At 47.5% G+C, this 18,543-nt stretch overlaps 2 protein-coding genes across 3 annotated transcripts; one reads left to right on the top strand and one right to left on the bottom strand.

The window, feature by feature from the left end:
* Positions 1-3,248: 3,248 nt before the first annotated feature.
* Positions 3,249-7,815, bottom strand: LOC101074322 (uncharacterized protein F13E9.13, mitochondrial-like). The gene is made up of 6 exons (XM_029845833.1): positions 7,411-7,815; positions 6,725-6,807; positions 6,467-6,647; positions 6,239-6,389; positions 5,950-6,077; positions 3,249-3,506 (listed from the first exon to the last, which is right to left on the bottom strand). Exons 1-6 carry the CDS (start codon positions 7,703-7,705, stop codon positions 3,313-3,315), a joined length of 1,032 nt encoding a protein of 343 aa, XP_029701693.1. The 5' UTR covers positions 7,706-7,815; the 3' UTR covers positions 3,249-3,312.
* Positions 7,614-13,265, top strand: LOC115251941 (G1/S-specific cyclin-E1-like). Of its 2 annotated transcripts, none has more exons than XM_029845832.1 (12): positions 7,614-7,719; positions 8,832-8,881; positions 9,067-9,145; positions 9,399-9,464; positions 9,554-9,717; positions 10,268-10,403; positions 10,551-10,697; positions 10,791-10,886; positions 11,038-11,172; positions 11,437-11,548; positions 11,624-11,781; positions 12,410-13,265. In XM_029845832.1, exons 2-12 carry the CDS (start codon positions 8,868-8,870, stop codon positions 12,608-12,610), a joined length of 1,308 nt encoding a protein of 435 aa, XP_029701692.1. In that variant the 5' UTR covers positions 7,614-7,719; positions 8,832-8,867; the 3' UTR covers positions 12,611-13,265. The 2 variants fall into 2 exon arrangements, with proteins under 2 accessions (XP_029701692.1, XP_029701691.1); XM_029845831.1 differs by lacking the exon at positions 7,614-7,719 and adding an exon at positions 8,020-8,325.
* Positions 13,266-18,543: the final 5,278 nt, after the last annotated feature.

The following is an 18,543-nucleotide window of genomic DNA, read 5'->3' as shown; positions in this document are numbered from 1 at the left end:
TGTCTTGAGGAGGCTGCAGCACGCAGCGACGTCCTCCTGATAAACAAGTCCGATCAAAACAAACAGCCCAGCTAACGGGTCTCCTGTCCGGGCCGAACACTCCCAGGTACCAACCGCGACCGTTCCGGCTTCGGGTAAGTCTTATTCGCTCCACTCGATCCAAACCTTTCCGAAAGGAGACTTTTATCGGCTCTAGACGTCGCTAGTCTTTGTTCGACTGCAGCATTTGTTGTTGTCTAACGGCTTCCTAGTTGCCTTCCTAGTTGCCTTCCTAGTTGCCTGAACACCCAACAATAGTTACAGGAAAAGGGCGATAACCTACAGTCAGTTGTTGCACAGTTGCTATTAGTTTAATTAGTTTAGTTTAGGGTTTAGTATTAGCTTAGTTTGCGGATGCTTCTGTCGGAAGAACTCTGTTATCTTTCGGGTTTATTAGACCCAGTTATCGCTTTTATTTATTCCTTTTCTGAGCAGAATGTTGCATGTACGGCTCTAACCGCAACACTGTTGTGAACTAGAGTAACGCCGTCGTTACTATGTAACTATAGTAACTATCATTACTGGCTCAGGCGCGTCACCCTGAAGCTGCTCGGGTTTCTGAGCGATGACAGATCTCAGGTCCAGGACACAGGTCCAGACCTCAGGTCCAGGACTCAGGTCCAGGACACAGGTCCAGACCTCAGGTCCAGGACTCAGGTCCAGGACACAGGTCCAGATCTCAGGTCCAGGACACAGGTCCGGACCTCAGGTCCAGGACTCAGGTCCAGGACACAGGTCCAGACCTCAGGTCCAGACCTCAGGTCCAGACCGGCCCTCATTGCTGACAGCAGCCTCCGGAGGGCGCTGTAGCTCCTGGCCAGCAGTGAGGGGCAGCTGGAAGACGTTCGGACCCGTCAGTCGTCTTTATTCTGGTACCAGTCTGAAGCAGCTGACCGGCTTCACCTTCCACAGAAGCTCCAAAAGCCCAGAGATGATCGGAAGACTTCTCTCTCATCTGATGGGGAACGTGGGCAGCGATGAAGAGGGTGCAGAAGATCCTTCAGAGCAGCTGAGGGAGCAGGAGGAGGGAGGCTGGATCATCGTTGACCTGGCAGGTGACGGGTCACTTTACTGTCCTTCAGTTCTGTTGTTCTAACACAAAACCCAGTTACACAACAAGAATAATTACACGTGTTATTAATGGAGAACAACCTACTCAGTCCCCTTGGTGCTGCTGCTGAGCGGTGACCCAGTGTGACCCGGTTCGTCTGTCTGTTGAAACAGAGAACGGACCCATCGGCGATCCTGACGCTGCTCCACTGGAGCCCCCCAGCAGGTCCGGCTACCAGAGATGTGCCCTGGATGAGGAGGAGGAGGAGGAGGAGGAGGAGGAGGAGGAGCCGCTGGGCCCTGATGAAGACATCTGCAGGTTAGTTCGGTTTAAGGGTAAAAACCATTCGACATCGGGGGTCACAGTGATCCCGGCTCATTTAACCAGTTCAGTGGTCATGTGACCAGGCCACAAGGTTCTGGGTGGGTTCAGTAAATGTGGGAGGACTGTGTGGTACCTTCATCCTTGAGTGTTGCTCTCCTCGTATATGTAACGGTTCTGTTTAAACATCTCCTCCTCCAGGGCTCCACCACAGCTCACATGGGGGGTCTGGGGGGTTCCTCCACGGTGCAACGTCCACCTGCTGACTCTTCAGAGGGCCCGGAGCCAGACGGAGCGCAAGAAGCTGGGCCGCAGGGCCCTCCACAGGCAGAACCTGGCCAAGGCCCGGCTCCCCTGGGCAGACCGGTGCTACGGCCACTCCAAGCAGCCCTGCCAGCGTCTGTACAACTACTGAGCAGGTGATGGCAGCAGGTAGCTGCTAGCTCCTCCGCCACAGCTCCTCCTCCACAGCTCCTCCTCCACAGCTTCTCCTCCGCCACAGCTCCTCCTCCACAGCTTCTCCTCCTCCACAGCTTCTCCTCCACCACAGCTCCTCCACAGCTTCTCCTCCTCCACAGCTCCTCCTCCTCCACAGCTCCTCCACAGCCCCTCCTCCACCACAGCTCCTCCTCCTCCACAGCTCCTCCACAGCCCCTCCTCCACCACAGCTCCTCCTCCTCTACAGCTCTTCCTCCACCACAGCTCCTCCACAGCCCCTCCTCCACAGCTTCTCCTCCTCTACAGCTCTTCCTCCACCACAGCTCCTCCACAGCCCCTCCTCCACAGCTTCTCCTCCTCTACAGCTTCTCCTCCACCACAGCTCCTCCACAGCCCCTCCTCTACAGCTCTTCCTCCACCACAGCTCCTCCACAGCCCCTCCTCCACAGCTCCTCCTCCTCTACAGCTTCTCCTCCACCACAGCTCCTCCACAGCCCCTCCTCCACAGCTTCTCCTCCTCTACAGCTCTTCCTCCACCACAGCTCCTCCTCCTCCTAGATCATTGGTAGATCATTGGACCTGTTTGGTACCAGCAGTAGATCACTGGACCTGTTTGGTACCAGCAGTAGATCATTGGACCTGTTTGGTACCAGCAGTAGATCATTGGACCTGTTTGGTACCAGCAGTAGATAACTGGACCTGTTTGGTACCAGCAGTAGATCATTGGACCTGTTTGGTACCAGCAGTAGATCATTGCTCCTCCTGAACCCTCTGATGTCACCGGTGTATCTAGAGAGTGGAGTAACTCTAATTTTAGATCCTGTTGCTCAGTCTCCAGGTTCCCCACAGCGCTGCTGAGCTCCTCCCCATCAAAGACTTGTCCACCACAGCAGCGTCCTCCAGTGTCCTCTGCACTGCCTCCTGTTGGGTCCCCACCAACACGATGTCCTCGTGAAGCTCTGACAGCCTCAACCTGCCGCAGCTCTGGACAGGACCTGTGATCTGGACCTGTGATCTGGACCTGTGATCTGGACCCGTCTGCATGCTTTGACCTCCTGTAGTTCTCCACATGGAAGAAGGAAATCCAACGGTAATTACTGTGATGTCCTACTGGTGGACACTGTCCCAGTGGGACGTCTTCAGCTCTATTCTGTTTGTTCTTATTAGTCTGCTTGATGTGAACGTAGTCTTTAGTTTTCCCAGTGAATCATTTCTGTTTTTAACCAAAGTTGAACAAAGATTTGCTAAACTACTGTTCATCTTTTGTGTGCTGATGTTTATAACATGTTTATTACCAGCGGTTATTCAGATGTATCCAGATGTCGTCTTCATCTGACTTGTTTTTATTTAGGTGTGTGTATTCACAAAATGTACAAAAATACAACTTTTCACAAAAGCGGCTGGTTTAAGAGTTTTACTGAGGTGTAATAAGCGGTGTAATAAGCAGTGTAATAAGCGGCTGGTTACAGATGTTGGAGGCTGTTTCTCTTTTCCATCAACCTCTTCACTCGCTGGGGGGCGACTGCGTTGGCCCAGTGGCCTCCTTCTTTGAAATGGGAACCGATGATCATCCCATTTGCATCAACGTAGCGTTCCAGGTTGTCGTGGGTCACCCCAGAACCAATCAGAACCGGGATTCTCACGGACTGGGAAACGGCTGGAAAGGAAAAAGAGGTTAAAGTAAGGCTAAAGGGAGCCAGGCTGGATCGTTAAACTAGAATAATTTAACATTTAATTTGACCTATACCAGGACAATAGAACTGGACATCTCCATATTAGAACCAGCACCAGTAATAATTAGTAACATAAGTAACAGTTATTAATACCATAAGTAACAGTTATTAATACCATAAGTAACAGTTATTAATAACATAAGTAACAATTATTAATAACATAAGTAACAATTATTAATACCATAAGTAACAATTATTAATAACATACGTAACAGTTATTAATACCATAAGTAACAGTTATTAATACCATAAATAACTGTTATTAATACCATAAGTAACAGTTATTAATACAGTAAGTAACAGTTATTAATACCATAAGTAACAGTTATTAATACTGTAAGTAACAGTTAATAATACTGTAAGTAACAGTTAATAATAACAAATAACAGTTATTAATACCATAAGTAACAGTTAATACCATAAGTAACAGTTATTAATACAGTAAGTAACAGTTATTAATACCATAAGTAACAGTTATTAATACCATAAGTAAGTTAATAATACTGTAAGTAACAGTTAATAATACTGTAAGTAACAGTTAATAATAACAAATAACAGTTATTAATACCATAAGTAACAGTTATTAATACCATAAGTAACAGTTACTAATACCATAAGTAACAGTTATTAATAACATAAGTAACAGTTATTAATAACATAAAGCATGTAGCTGAAGCTGGGTCAAAGTGCAGGAAGTGCAGTCAGCCACCATCTTGCATTAATCCAACGCCTGTTAAATGTTTACACAGCAGGATGTTGCATCAGGGAATCTGCCTGAAATAGAAGCAGAGGCTGATAGGAGAGAGGTTCGAGTCCCTCAGACCCGCTGACCTTCTACAGATCTACAGAAATCCACTGGACCACCAGGGTTCAAATACAGGTTTTTAAGCCCAAATCCTCTCTCTCTATAGCCGACTTTCTAAGAAGCCAGCAGCTTTTCAGACTGCACATTTGAAAATGACATTTTACTATATTTTATTATAGTTAGTTAGGGGTTGGATGGGTTTGTTAAGGGTTAGGCTAATTAGAGTTATGGTTAGGGGTTAAGGGTTAGGCTGGTTAGGGGTAGGGGTAGCGTTAGGGTTGAGGTTAGCGGTAGGAGTAGGGGTGGGGCATGGTTAGGGTTACAGTTAGGGTTAAGGGTAGGGATATGGTTAGGGTTTAAGGGTTAGGCCGGTTAGGGGTAGGGGTAGCGTTAGGGTTGAGGTTAGGGGTAGGAGTATGGTTAGGGTTAGGGTTACAGTTAGGGTTAAGGGTAGGGATACAGTTAGGGTTGGGGTTAGGGTTTAAGGGTTAGGCCGGTCAGGAGTAGGGGTATGGTTAGGGGCATGGTTAGGGGTAGGGTTAGGGTTACAGTTAGGGTTAAGGGCAGGGGTACGGTTAGGGTTGGGGTTAGGGTTTAAGGGTTAGGCCGGTTAGGGGTAGGGGTACGGTTAGGGTTGGGGTTAGGGGCATGGTTAAGGTTAGGGTTACAGTTAGGGGTACGGTTAGGGGCATGGTTAGGGTTAGGGTTACAGTTAGAGTTAAGGGTAGGGGTACGGTTAGGGTTGGGGTTAGGGGTAGGGTAAGGGGCATGGTTAAGGTTAGGGTTACAGTTAGGGGTACGGTTAGAGTTGGGGTTAGGGGCATGGTTAGGGATAGGGTTAGGGTTACAGTTAGGCTTAAGGGTAGGGGTCGGGGTAGTGTTAGGGTTCTCCCTGTGGTCTGAGCTTGGACCAAGGTTGATTGAAGGGTTTGATTGGAACTATCAACCAGCAGCCATTCTGTTATCTAACCTTAGTCTTCATGTGAACCTGACTGGAGACTGTAAGAGTCTGCTGTAAGTCTGTAACTCTTGTAGTAGTCGGAGGTGTCTTGGGTCAGTACAGGAGAACAGAATTGCACATCCACCATTTTCTTCCCATTCCCAGATAAAGGCTTTAACTTAAGCTCAGGATTATTTTTATCCTTGTATGTTTCAGTAACCTGTTCTGTGTGTTTGTCTCCCTTGTAAAATTGCATCTGAACACTTTATGAAAATGATTGTAATCAAATATTACTTATCATTTCTATCTACAAAATACAGCACACACAAATATAACATTCGGTGGTTCCCTCTAGCGGCGCAATAGAGTAATGCATTAAATTCAACCCCAGCTGTGACACAAAAACAAGCTTAAAAGTGGCAACTCTGGAAGAAGAATTGAATGGAAGTTTTGTTTGTTAAATTAGAATAATGAACCTGTATTTTAATGTAACAGCACATTTACTGTATTAAAAACAAAAATATTTATAACTCTAAGAATATATTATAAAGGGAGACGCTAGCAGTGGCGTGAAGCGTGAGGCTACAGGATAAAAGCGCGACATGCGCGACGTGCGCCGTACCTCTGAGCTCCTCGGGGTTAGCCTGCTCTCCAGTCGCTGCTCCTGTGATGATGACCCCATCAGAGAGGAAGAACTCGGCTGCGCGTGCCGTCTCCTCGATGCTCACGTCTGATGTCAGAGCATGAGAGCTGTGAGAACGCACACATATAACGCACGTGAAACACATGCTGGAGGAATCTCCCGTGAGCGGGGGACACCTGGAGGTCCGGCGCGTGTGAAATCCTCCCAATCACGTCACGAACATCCTGCGATATCACGGCTGGTGCTCAGGTGGGTTCCGGCCCCTTACCTGTGCTTCTTTTTGATATCGGTGAAGATCAGCACACGATCCGCTCCGATGTTTTTGCGATATCTCAGTAAATCCCCAGCGCAGGCGTCCAGGAGACCCTCGTCTGCCACATGAGAGAAGACGAAACCCTCGGCCCTGATGAAATCCAGACCTGCGACCATCCAAACATTGTCTGAAAGAGTCTCTTTAAAGGTGTAAAAGCATCTCTAGACACTTCCAAGAGTGAACCTGAAGCGAGAGCGACAGCCAGCGCCTGCTGGTTAGCAGAGGACAGTATTTGGACTCCGAGGGGCAGAGAGGGACACACACTCCTCACACCACTACACACAGCCGTCATGCACGCCACCACCTCAGGGCCCAAGGACAGAGAATAGGGGACATCATGCATGTTCTCCACCATGATGGCATCCTGAAAGAGGTCGCGGAGCAACACTTGGACGGTTGGTTGAAGGGAAAAACGTTCCAATGTGCCTCGGAAATACTCACAATCCCAGAATCCCGGTAGATGGTTGCCTCCCTGCAGGCCTCATCCACAATCTGGGACATTGTCATGCAGCCCAGCGGAGTTCCTTTAATGGAGCAAAACTTCCTTTAATGGAGCAACAGTGTTTTAGATGGAGGACTACTTATTTGAGTTCAAGTGGAACTTTAATGTGCAGTATAATTAACAGAACATTGTTTCGGTTTAGTCATGTATTTATTCTACAAGTGTGTTTTTTGTTTTTGTTTTAAAAAAGCACAGAAATATATGGTGTCATATTGCTCACATACATTACTCAGGTAGCATATTTAAATGTAATTCCAGGGTCTCTTACAGTCAAATGTTACTGAGCCGAGTCCAACACATGACACTCCACATTTTTAATAACGTTCAATACAGAAGGTTCAACTTTTCTATCAAATATCCAATCAAATGTTTTTGTCAAGTTTGGCCTCCGACTGTTTGTTCTGTCCAAAATATACAGCAAGAGGTTGGAAGGTTAAAATCCCAGGAATGTAGCACTCTAATGGACAACACGTGTCTGTAACTAACTAAATTAGTATCGTGCAAATATCGCTATCAAATATCACATCTAACTAGCTTTCTAGAAAAAACTAATCCAGTAGCTTGCTAGTAAAATGATCTTAACCAATTCAACCAGCACTTCCACAGGTTAGTATATCTAGATTACCTGGCAGTGCTTTGACGTGTATCATCCCGATAACCACGGATTTTAAACGCCCAAATAATTCCATAAACTTCACGTTGGCCATTTTTCCCGGGTGAACACGTGTCTGTGCAAAGGTCGCGTTCTCTAAATCACAACACAGAGCAAACAACAAGGTGCCAGGACGGCACCGGGGTTCGTGTCCCCTGCACCTGAGCCCAGGAGCCGCACGTGTTCGCGTCCAACTGGGCCGTCGGGTTCCGATCCCGAAGCGTCGCAGAACATTGGAAGAATAATCGCGGGAAGAAATGGCAGCCATGAGGGAAACGAGCGGCAAGCTAACACTTTGACTTTATTTGGCGGCTAATTAGTCGATGCGGCGACGGTGACAACGCGCCACAACCGCGCGCTGAGCACCACGCGCGCATAGACTGCACGACCCGCGGGCGTAATCGCGGCATTTTGCTTTATTTCAGCTTTGATCTGAAGCGGTACGGCTTTGTTTACATCTGACGGACTAGCCACGCGGTACCCGAGCATTTCCGGTTGGGACGCCCCGCCCCTGCAGCTGTCACCGGCCGCGGCCACGCCTCCTCGTGTTAAACGTAATTATTTCTTTTCTTTGGCGTCGAATTCGCGGCTCGTATCGAACGCCGTCGTCTTTCCGGTGGCGCAGGTGTGAGGCGTCGACGGTCCGGGGACATTTAAGCGGCCAAAGCGGCGGCGAAGCCGGAGGTTTAGCGCCAAGTTGGAGGCGGCTCCTCCCCCGCGTTGATGCTTCCAGTCATCTGTTTCCTACAAGGCGCCAGCTCAGAGGAACTAGCCCGGCCTGGACACACACGCTCACACAACCCCGAAGAAAAGGCGCCCGATTCCACGCACATCCCGCCGTTCTTTAAAAACTGGAATCAGAGTGAACTTCAAGGAGCCGATCTTGAGGTACGCGGATGGGTTAAATTACTGGCAGGCGGCGACGCGCGGATAGCTTCGGCTTTTGCAACTAAATGAAATGTCGAAAGCGGTCTAAGTTGGAAATTGGGTGCATCAAAGGTCTCCGAGGGGGGGACGGAAGCCAGGGCGCCCTTGTTAGCGGCGTGTCGGTGCTTTCTCCGGGGTTCGAGGCTCCGGGCGTCCGCGCTGTGCCCTCGGTTCGGCCATTATGTGGCGAGTCACTCTTCCAAAGTTGGAGGCAGAAAAATAACCCCCTTCCCCTCCGAAAGGATCCAACTAGCGTCACGGCCCGGCTAAGGTGGCCTCTGCTCTTGGCCCTTGAGCAGTATCGAAGGCAGATTTTCACCAATTGTCACTTTTGCGGGACTTTAAGCTCGCTCGCCGTGCGCGTTTGGCCGCGCTAAGCCGAGTTGGGCTTTGTCAGGAGGGACTTGGGTGTGGGGGTTGGGACTTGTTCAGAAAGCAAAATGCAACAATCTTCATCTCGTCCACAGGTTTGCTGCGGACACACGCACGTCCCACCGACTAGAATGCGGGAACAGCGGTGAGTTTGCTGCGTGTTTCCTGACTTTAAAGGGGAAACTTGCGGCGGCTTTAGCCTGCCCCAGTTAGCCTGCCGCCTCTCTGGAGCTACAAGTTCACACTATTAGCATGTTCTCCGGAGCTTGCTGCCATCTTCCGCTGTTTGGGGAGACTAATAGGTGTGTTTTTGATGCTCTCTCGGTGCAGAGAAGAGACACAAGCCCAGACTGTTGCTGCCGAAGCGCCCAAAGAGCGACCGAGGAAGAGGAAGGCAGATGTTGCTATTGTGAGTCGCCTCAAAGGCTCCAGGACCAACATGCAAATGCTCTTTTTCATATTTCAGCTGCATGCTGATGAGGACTTTCTCCAGCCCAAGAAAGCTTAGTGAATAAAAACGCCCGGCCTATTTAATCTGTGTATGTGTGTGTGTATAATTCTAGAATTCTTCTTGACGCAAAGCCTGGATCATTAATGGTTTAATGGCTGCTGGAATTATTCATTTGCTCTGTGCTTTTGTTCACTCCATCCTTAATTTTCAGTATTTGCAAGACTTGGACGATGACGAGGTGGCAGAGATGACGAAGAAGAAGCAGCGCGACTGCGAGGTAACCTGGGTTCATGCTCGCCGTCCACCCACTGACCTGCGCACGTCTCCGTGGACGCTCGTTTCATGTCATTTCTCTGTTCTATGAAGCTGGGCTGGAATCCTGATCCTGGGTATGCAAGTCCTCACAGGTGGATCCCCACACCGGATCACGAAGAAGACCAACCGGTTGCTCTGAACGCAGGATTTCCCCACTATAACTTTAGCAGCATATTTACAACGCCCGTGCGCTGTGCCCCGCTGCCCGCCCTGGGGTGAGTGATGTGTGGTGTGCTGAAATGATCATTATTGTTATTATTATTGTTGTTGTTGCTGCCACCATTTCTCCCTGAAATGGTCGTTTCTGTTCCAACACGTCCGTCGTCCCAGCGCTGCTGCTAACGGCTGCGTCTTCAAATGTAAAGATAAACAGGCTAAACGTTATCAGGTAAAAGTGGAGAACTATGCTACATTCAGCAGCTCATTCATGTAATAACGGCTCTGTTAGCATCTCAAAGAAGGTTTAAACGGAGCTGGGCTGCGCTCATGCACCGGGGGGGGGGGGGGAGAAGATCCTGATGGAGGTGATCCTGTCATCAGGACACCAGGTCCAACCCCCCCGGGAGCACCTGTGTTTTTCTTTATTGTCCTTATTATGTCCTCTTAGACATGAAAATAGGTTGAGTCGTGTAGGATCCGTCCTGCCCAAACACGTCTGGGTCAGACTGGTGTTGCCGTCTGGTTTTTGTTCTCCACCTTCTGTGTTTTTAAGGCCTTCACCTTATTCAGGATGTCACCGTTGTTCTCTTGTGCTTCTCTGACCAGTTGGGCCAGCAAAGATGTGGTGTGGAGCAACATGTTGGAGAAAGATAAGGCCTACACCAGAGATGTCCACATGATGGAGAAACACCCTCATCTGCAGCCCAAGATGAGGGCGATCCTCCTGGACTGGCTGATGGAGGTCTGTGGTCCGGCTCATGATCTCCAGACGTGTGTTTGAGGAGACAAATGTGTTCAATATGTGAAAGTCTGGACCCATAAGGTGGTTGGGAGGGGCTCAGGCTGAAGCTAGCTGGTAGCTGAGAGGGTTGTTGTGCTGCCGTGGTAGGTGAGCGAAGTGTACAAGCTGCACAGGGAGACCTACCACCTGGCCCAGGACTACTTTGATCGCTTCATGGCCACCCAGAGGAACGTCTTCAAGTCAACGTTGCAGCTCATCGGCATCACCTGCCTCTTCATCGCTGCCAAAGTGGAGGTAAGGAGCTCTGATGCTGCCGGGCCCCCTTTGAGGGCTCTGCCTCCGAGTCTGGTGCGGGCGGTTCTTCATGGTTCTGTTCACCTCCTTTAGGAGATGTATCCACCAAAGGTCCACCAGTTTGCCTACGTTACAGATGAAGCTTGTACAGAGGATGAAATCCTCAGCATGGAGATCATCATCATGATGGTGCGTAGAGACGCTCCTCCAGGAACTGGATATTTGTTGCTTCCCTACAGAGCTCCTTATCCAAAAGCCTCATCCTTTGATTGGTTCACGTTAGAACCTCTGAATGGAGCAGAACCATTCCACACGCTCACGATCCCTTCTGCTGTTGCAGGAGCTGAAATGGAGCCTGAGTCCTCAGACTCCCGTCTCCTGGCTCAACGTTTACATGCAGGTGGCCTATCTGAAGGAGACGGACGAGCTGCTTCTGCCCAGATACCCCCAGGAGACCTTCACGCAGATCGCACAGGTGCCCTCTCTTTCAGTGACGCATGTTTGGCTAAATTGTTCCCTCTGCCTCCTGGATGGCGTTCAGCCTTTGACCAAGCGTGAGGAACCTCTGGTCCCTCTGATTGAGGTGACCTGGGTCTGAGCGCTGAAGGTCCAAACCCAGAACTGCTTCTTGTTAGCAAAGCTTGGCGAACATACTGGAGGAAGCCAAGAATCTGGGCCTGCAGGTGCTGCAGAGGTGTTAGCGCGCATTAGGTTTGAGCCGTCTCCTGTCTCTCACCAGCTGCTGGACTTGTGCCTGCTGGACGTGCGCTGCCTGGAGTTTTCCAACGGCGTCCTCGCGGCTTCGGCCTTGTTCCACTTCTCGTCCCTGGAGCTGGTGGAAGCCGTCTCTGGTAGGAATGGTAACGCGGTGCGCTGAAGGGCGGCGCCGTTTCCTGTCTGACCCGTCCGCTCTCGTCTGTCTGCAGCGCTGAAGCGGGCGGAGCTGGAGGAGTGCGTGAGGTGGATGGTTCCTTTTGCCATGGCGCTACGGGAGGTCGGCGGCGCCTCCTTGAAAAGCTTCCCGGGAATCCCTGAAGATGACGTGCACAACATCCAGATCCACGCTTCCTACATGGCCTGGCTGGTGAGCTCGGTTCTTCAGCAGAACTTCATGCACAGAGCACACAGAAGTATTTACCGTATTTTCCAGACTATAAGTCGCACTTTTTTTCATAGTTTGTCAGGGGGGGCGACTTAAATAAATACATTCGTTATTTTCACACTGACAACCACAAGAGGGCGCTCTATGCATGTGTACCTGAGGAACGAGTTCCTTTAGCGACGCAGAAGAAGCGAAGAATTTTCCCCCAAAATGCGACTTATAGTCCAGTGCGACTTATATATCTATTTTTCTTCTTTATTATGCTTTTTTTGGCTCCTGCGACTTAAACTCCGGAGCGGCCTATAGTCCAGAAAACACGGCACATCAGTTTTGAACACATTTAGACCTTTAAGCTAACTGAAGGAGACTTTTCTCAATGACCTTCAGGCTAATGAACAGTTTGTTGCGCAGCATCGTGGTCCACTAACCTCCGGTCCCCACAAAAGCTCTGAAGCTCAAACCCAAGATGGAAACATTCAAGCCTTTTCTCACTTTTGAGTGAAATGAGCCAATATCCAACGAAAGTGTCCCTTTAAGGGCGTCTTGGTCCGGAGCGTTGCTCCAGAGAAGACGCCCCGGCTCCCTCTGAGCAGAGTCTGTCTCGTTGCAGGACAAGGCCTACTCTTACCAGGACGTGGACTTGGAGCAGCACGGCAACCACCCCGTCCCTTCAGGCATCCTCACGCCGCCGCTCAGCAGCGAAAAGACTGACGAGCCGGTCCGGGCGGACGCGTTAAAGATCCGACCGCGGATGTGTCCGGCGTCCCCGCAACAGTCTCAGGGGGACGCGGCGCCGACGGATGAAGCCTGACGAGCTCGACCCGGAGAGGAGCCCGGAGGGCTCATTTCAGGGGCGGAGTCACGTAAAATGAAATGATTATTATTATTGTTTTAAACTGGTGTTCCTGCACACGGTGGCTGTTTTAGGGACGGAAACAAAGAAATGATGCCTGTCCTGACAGGAAGGGACAGTTTGTGATGGGACGCCTCACGGTTCTTTTAAACATGGGTCACAACCATCCTTTCATATAACGGCGGTCAGTTTTAGTTTTTTCTATGCAGAGGCCAAACTGAACGGACGGTATATGAAGCCCGGGGTGCATCCGTAGCCTAATTTGCCCAAAACCATTCCTAGGGTCTTTTTGGCTCTAATTGCTGCTATAAAGTGGGCTTTGCATTGTCTGTGTGTGTGTGTGTGTGTGCGTGTGTGTGTGTTGAAATGTTGTTTTTGATCCTACACTTTTTAACGGATTGGACATGAGTGATGGTGCGTTTAGGGACCAGTAGCTTGGCTACATAAATGGACACATGAATCAGTCAAGCTTCAGAAGCTAAAATGTTGATTGTATTTAACTCTTATTTTATTCCCAGTTTGTCTCCTTTCACCAAATGTCAAGTTTGGATTTTACTTTTTGAAAATAAAATGCTGCTATATATTTTTTTTCCATTAAAGGCAGTTCCTCAGGTCTTGTTTTCAACTCGTGGTCGATCGCGCTGGAATCATCGACGGGCTGCGAGAGAATTTATTGGTTTTTGCTCTCAAGCAGATGTTAAATTTAGTGCTAATTTACTCTACGATACAGAAGTGCAAATTAAACCAGCGATTAGAATATAAAGCAACACTAAAATACAAACCAACATTCAATCAATCTTTATTTATACAGCGTCTGTTACAATCAAGATTGTTTCAAGGCGCTTCCCAGAATCCCAGGGCCTGACCCCAGACAAGCAACAGTGGCAGGAAAAACTCCCCTTTAACAGGAGGAAACCTGGAGCAGGACCAGGCTCATGTAGGGGGACCCTCCTGCTGATGGGGGGGGGGGTAGAGTAGAGAGAGAGGAGAGGAGAGGAGAGGAGAGGAGAGGAGAGGAGAGGAGAGGAGAGGAGGGGAGGGGAGGGGAGGAGAGGAGAAGAGCATAACTAAGATGTGACCTAATGATTAGACGACCCCCTAAGTATGATAATTTGTCTGTCTGTGATAGTAACTGGAACTACAGAATTAGTAACAATAAGCTTTTTCAAAGAGGAAACTTTTAAGTCTGATCTTAAAGTAGCGATGGAGTCAGCCTCCCGTACCTGGACAGGGAGCTGGTTCCATAGCAGGGGGGCCTGGTAGCTAAATGCTCGGCCCCCCATTCTACTCCTAGAGACTCTGGGAACCACAAGTAGACCAGCATTCTGAGAGCGGAGCGGTCTGTTGGGCTGGTAAGGTGTCACTAGCTCCTCCAGGTAGGATGGAGCTAGGCCTCTGAGGACCTGGTAGGTCAGAAGAAGGAGTTTAAAAATGAGTTCTCAAGAACTTTACAGATCAAAGGAAGGTTGGATATCGGCCTATAATGTACTAACACATCAGGATCCAGTGATGGTTTTTTAAGCAACGGCTTAATCACTGCCACCTTGTAGGACCGGGGTCCATAACCTGACACTAAAGAACCATTGATCTGGTCCATGATAGAGCTGCCTATCAATGGTAAAACATCCTTCAACAGGTGTGTTGGGATGGGATCTAAAGGACACGTGGTGGACTGGGATTTCTGAATTAGCGATGACGCCTCAGAAAAATATATAGGGCTGAAGGAGCTTAAGGGCTCGTTGGAGACCCTGTATGTTCCCACAGTCAGCACATCTGGTGATGGTCCAGGTGTTGGGATGGCCTGGGATCAGCACAGGGATCACTTCCTTAAACTTAGCTACAGCATTATCTGAGAGACATCTGCTATAGTCAGACTGAGCTCTGAGCATAGAAGAATCCTTAATCATAAATGTGAAAGTGATCAAAGAATGGTCTGACAGGAGGGGGTTCTGAGGGAACCCGGACACATGTTCTACCTCAACACCATAAGTCAGGACTAGATCTAGGGTGTGGTTGAAGCTATGAGTTGGTTGGTTTATCTGCTGGAGGAAACCAACTGACTCAAGGAATGAGATGAAGCCATTTCTAAATTTGTCATTTACAACATCTACAATCTGGTGGTTTACTTTGAGTTTTATTGTTTCTACATCAAAAATCCAAACATAGAATATAAACAATGATTATACTGTAAAATAAAACTGTTGAAGACAGGATGTGACGCTGGAGGTCAGGATGTAGAGGAGAAGGAGGAGCAGGAGGAGCTCTGGAATTGTTTATTTTTTCCAGAACCTCATCTTTTTCCTGATCCATCCACAGAAGCTTTTTTTCTTCTGCTTCTTTGATACTTGAAGCTGCAGAAAAGAGAGAGTGTGTTTTAGATTTCACTGAACATCATCTGAAATCTTCTGGAAGAGGAACAAAGGCGAAAGCATCTCACCTCAAGTTGGAGGATCGCTTCAGAGAGCCTCTGGATCTCCTCTTTGTTCTTTGCCTCCTCATGTTGCCTGAAACGTTGGCTCTCCTTGATCTTGTGCTCCAGCTCTTCGTTCATCTGGACCCATGTCTGAGCGGTCCTCTCCCACCGCTGATGAACATCAGCCAGCATCCTGTTAAAGTTCTCTTCTTTAACCACCAGCTGCTGCTTCATCAACTCTTCCTTTTGCAAGATCTTCTCATGATATTTTTGTGTCTCTTCATCAAGAACTTTCTGGAACTTTTTTTCTTCCAGAAAGAGCTGCTGCCTCATGGCCTCTTTCTCTTCATGAGATCTTTGCCTTTCTTCCTGCAGCTTCGTCTCAAATTCCTCCTGGATCACAAGGAGCTTCTGATTCAGGCCTTCCTCCTGCTCCATCAGCTCTCTCCTGTGTGTCTCCTCGTTCTCCTGCTGCTGGCTGTGGAGGGTTTCCTCCAGAGAAGCACATTTCAGCTCGCTCTCCTTCAGAGCAGCTTGTGTTCTGTTCAGCAGGGTCAGGGCCTCCACATGGGCCACAGTTCTCATTTGTCGCCTCTTCACTACCCTGCTGAGCTGCTCCTCCTTCTCAGCCAGGGCTTCTCTGAGCTGCTGGACCTCTTCCCTCCAAGTCTCCATGGATGATTCTTGCTTCAGCTGCTGGGTTCCTCTCTGAGTCATTGATGCGTCTGCTGGTCACCAGTGTGGTACAAGAGTGTTGAGCTCCTCAGGCGTGTGATGATGAGGTGGAGCTGATGTGTTTGATCTGCCAGTTCGGTTTGATCCTTTGATTTCATTGATCTGACATGAAAGAACAATTTTGACATCAATGACATAAAGGAGACATCAATGACATAATGGAGACATCAATGACATAAAGGAGATCAAAGACAAAAATGCCAACTTAAGATAAAGTTGGAGGATCCCGTTCCCTCAGCGGAGGGTTCTGTTCCCTCAGCGGAGGGTTCTGTTCCCTCTAGCCTTACGAGGGCCTTCTTGTGAACTACCAGACAGTCTTTCCAGGCTACATGACAGCTGTCTATTTTACAAGAATGCCACTTCCTTTCCAGTCTTGGCACTTTCTGCTTGAGGGTCCTGATGTGTGAATTATACCAGGGGCCACACCTCCTCTGATTTACTATTTTCTTTTTCACACTCTAAAAATTGTGATCAATGATTACTTAAAAAAATGATGGCAACAAAGTGACACGTAATATAATTGAGCAGATTTTAATAACTGCAACTTTTAGTAAAAAGTATTGAATAAATTATCTACATTCAAACTAAAAAAAACAAGTGCAGGTTAATGAATGCAATAGTTAAAATGTGTTGGATTTATTAATAGTAGCCAAAAAGATGAGTTATATACCCAGGAAATATTAAGCAAATACAAATCACTTTCACAAGGAAAATTGATTTATGTTTACTAATTATCTGAATAAAAGTAATTAAGATTTACTAAATATTTGGGGAAAGATGATTAACTGATTATTTAGCTGAAACTGATTTATATTCATCAGTTATCTCAGCAAAATTGAAAGAAAAGTATTAAATATCTGGACAGAAATAATTGAGATCCACTCAATAAAATAAATGATATCTACTTATATTTCAGCAAATTGTTCCTAAACTCAACACATTTACACCGTTATTGTTATACATCTATAACTAAATAAATTGTTTAAATTCAACTTAGAGTTGCAATCACAGGACTTCAAATCCATTCAATAATACTGAATGTCACTTTGTTGCCATATTTTCTTTACGTATTATCCACTCAGTATCGTGCAGTCTTGCTACTACAGAGTAACCCAGTTGGTTAACAGATCACCAAGCAGAAAAGAACAGCAGGTAAACATTTATTTCAGAACTGTGTCTATAACCATTTTTTACATCTTCTCCCATTATTCATTTGTGCAATTATAAATTCCTCAGTGAAAAACCTGGAACATTTGATGACCTCAGTCTGAGCTCAACAGGGGAGCTACAATGAAGCCAATAGCATATTTCTCCTCTAAACTTGACTCTGTAGCACAGGGGTCACCAACCTTTCTGAGACGGAGAGCTACTTCCTGGGTCCTGAATCATGTGAAGGGCTACCAGTTTGATACACACTTCTGAAATAGCCAATTTGCTCAATTTACCTTCAACTCAATGTCATTATTAATAGTTAATGATATTCATCTCTGCAAAGACACTGATCATGTTAATGATTTCTCACAATCAATATTGTGACGGCTCTGTCGTGCCTCACTGTTGTCGGGGCTGGCTGGAAGAGCAATTCCCTGGCTGACCTGCAGGGGGAGTGCCAAGCGTTTCCAGTCGACCCAGCATGTTCACCTGCTCACCTGTGGCCCATCTGCTGGGATTGGCTGCCTGACGGGGTCCAGGTATAAAACCTGTCTGGAGAGGGTCGAGGAGGCCCCCTCTCGTCCTCTCTGGTGTGCTGCAGTGGAGTTCGTCAGATGAGCCCGGAGCTCATCACGGCCGCAGGAGTTTGGAGTTTCCGTCTTTGTGACTATTTGGACTTTTCTGTTTTATATTCCACTGGGTTCTTTAATAAATGTTATGTTGGGTTGAAAATCCTCATCGTTGGTCTCCCCATTTGTATGTCATGGCTACTGTGAGCCAAGTATTCGTGACAATATCAACAATGATTTAACAAGATCGGGAACAGATGAATATCAATATGCAACACTTTATTTCTAGATTTTGTCTTAGTGCAAGTGTTTTTCAAATTGAAATAAATGTTGAAAACCATTTTAAAATGATCACTTCTCCAACAGTCCTAGGAAATCACAATGTCCCATTTTTACCAGCCACTGACATTTTTTAACAAATCATGAATTACTTTGCACCACGTTTGTACAAATAATAAATCACGTAAAATACAAAAATAAACTTTCAGATTTTAAAATAAATCTGATTACGTTTTGAACTTCACACTTCAGTCTGCAGATTTTTTCACATGAACATTTTAACATAAACAATTGTTCCATTTTACAAACACATTTAACAAATTCTGAAGGAGACACCAAATCTGGTGTCCGTTTCTTTGTCCGTTGGGGGGAAGCCTGGCGTTGCTGCGGTTACCAGTGTGTTGTCCTCTGGTGGGGAACTTGACAGTGCAGCTCTGAGTGAGTCTGGCAGATGTGCATCAGGGAGGCGTCTTCTGTGTTGGTTCTTGATGAAGTTCATGTCAGAAAAGGCTGATTCACAAAGAGAGGTCGAACCCAAAAGGCTTGCAACCTCCATAGCTGCTGTACATACACCACTGTACTTTTCTGTGTCAACAAGGCACCAAAAGTTTGGTGCAGCCTGAGAGGCTTTGAGCTGCAGCTCATTTCACAATGTTACAATTTCAATTAGCATCTGTGCAGCATCCAGGCTGAAGGTTGCACTGAACTGCTGAGCAATGCATGATATGTCCACGTTGGTGGCT

This window comes from Takifugu rubripes, chromosome 13 (assembly GCF_901000725.2).
Source record: "Takifugu rubripes chromosome 13, fTakRub1.2, whole genome shotgun sequence".
Lineage (NCBI taxonomy): Eukaryota > Metazoa > Chordata > Actinopteri > Tetraodontiformes > Tetraodontidae > Takifugu > Takifugu rubripes.
This window is presented reverse-complemented; position numbering and strand designations above follow the sequence as displayed.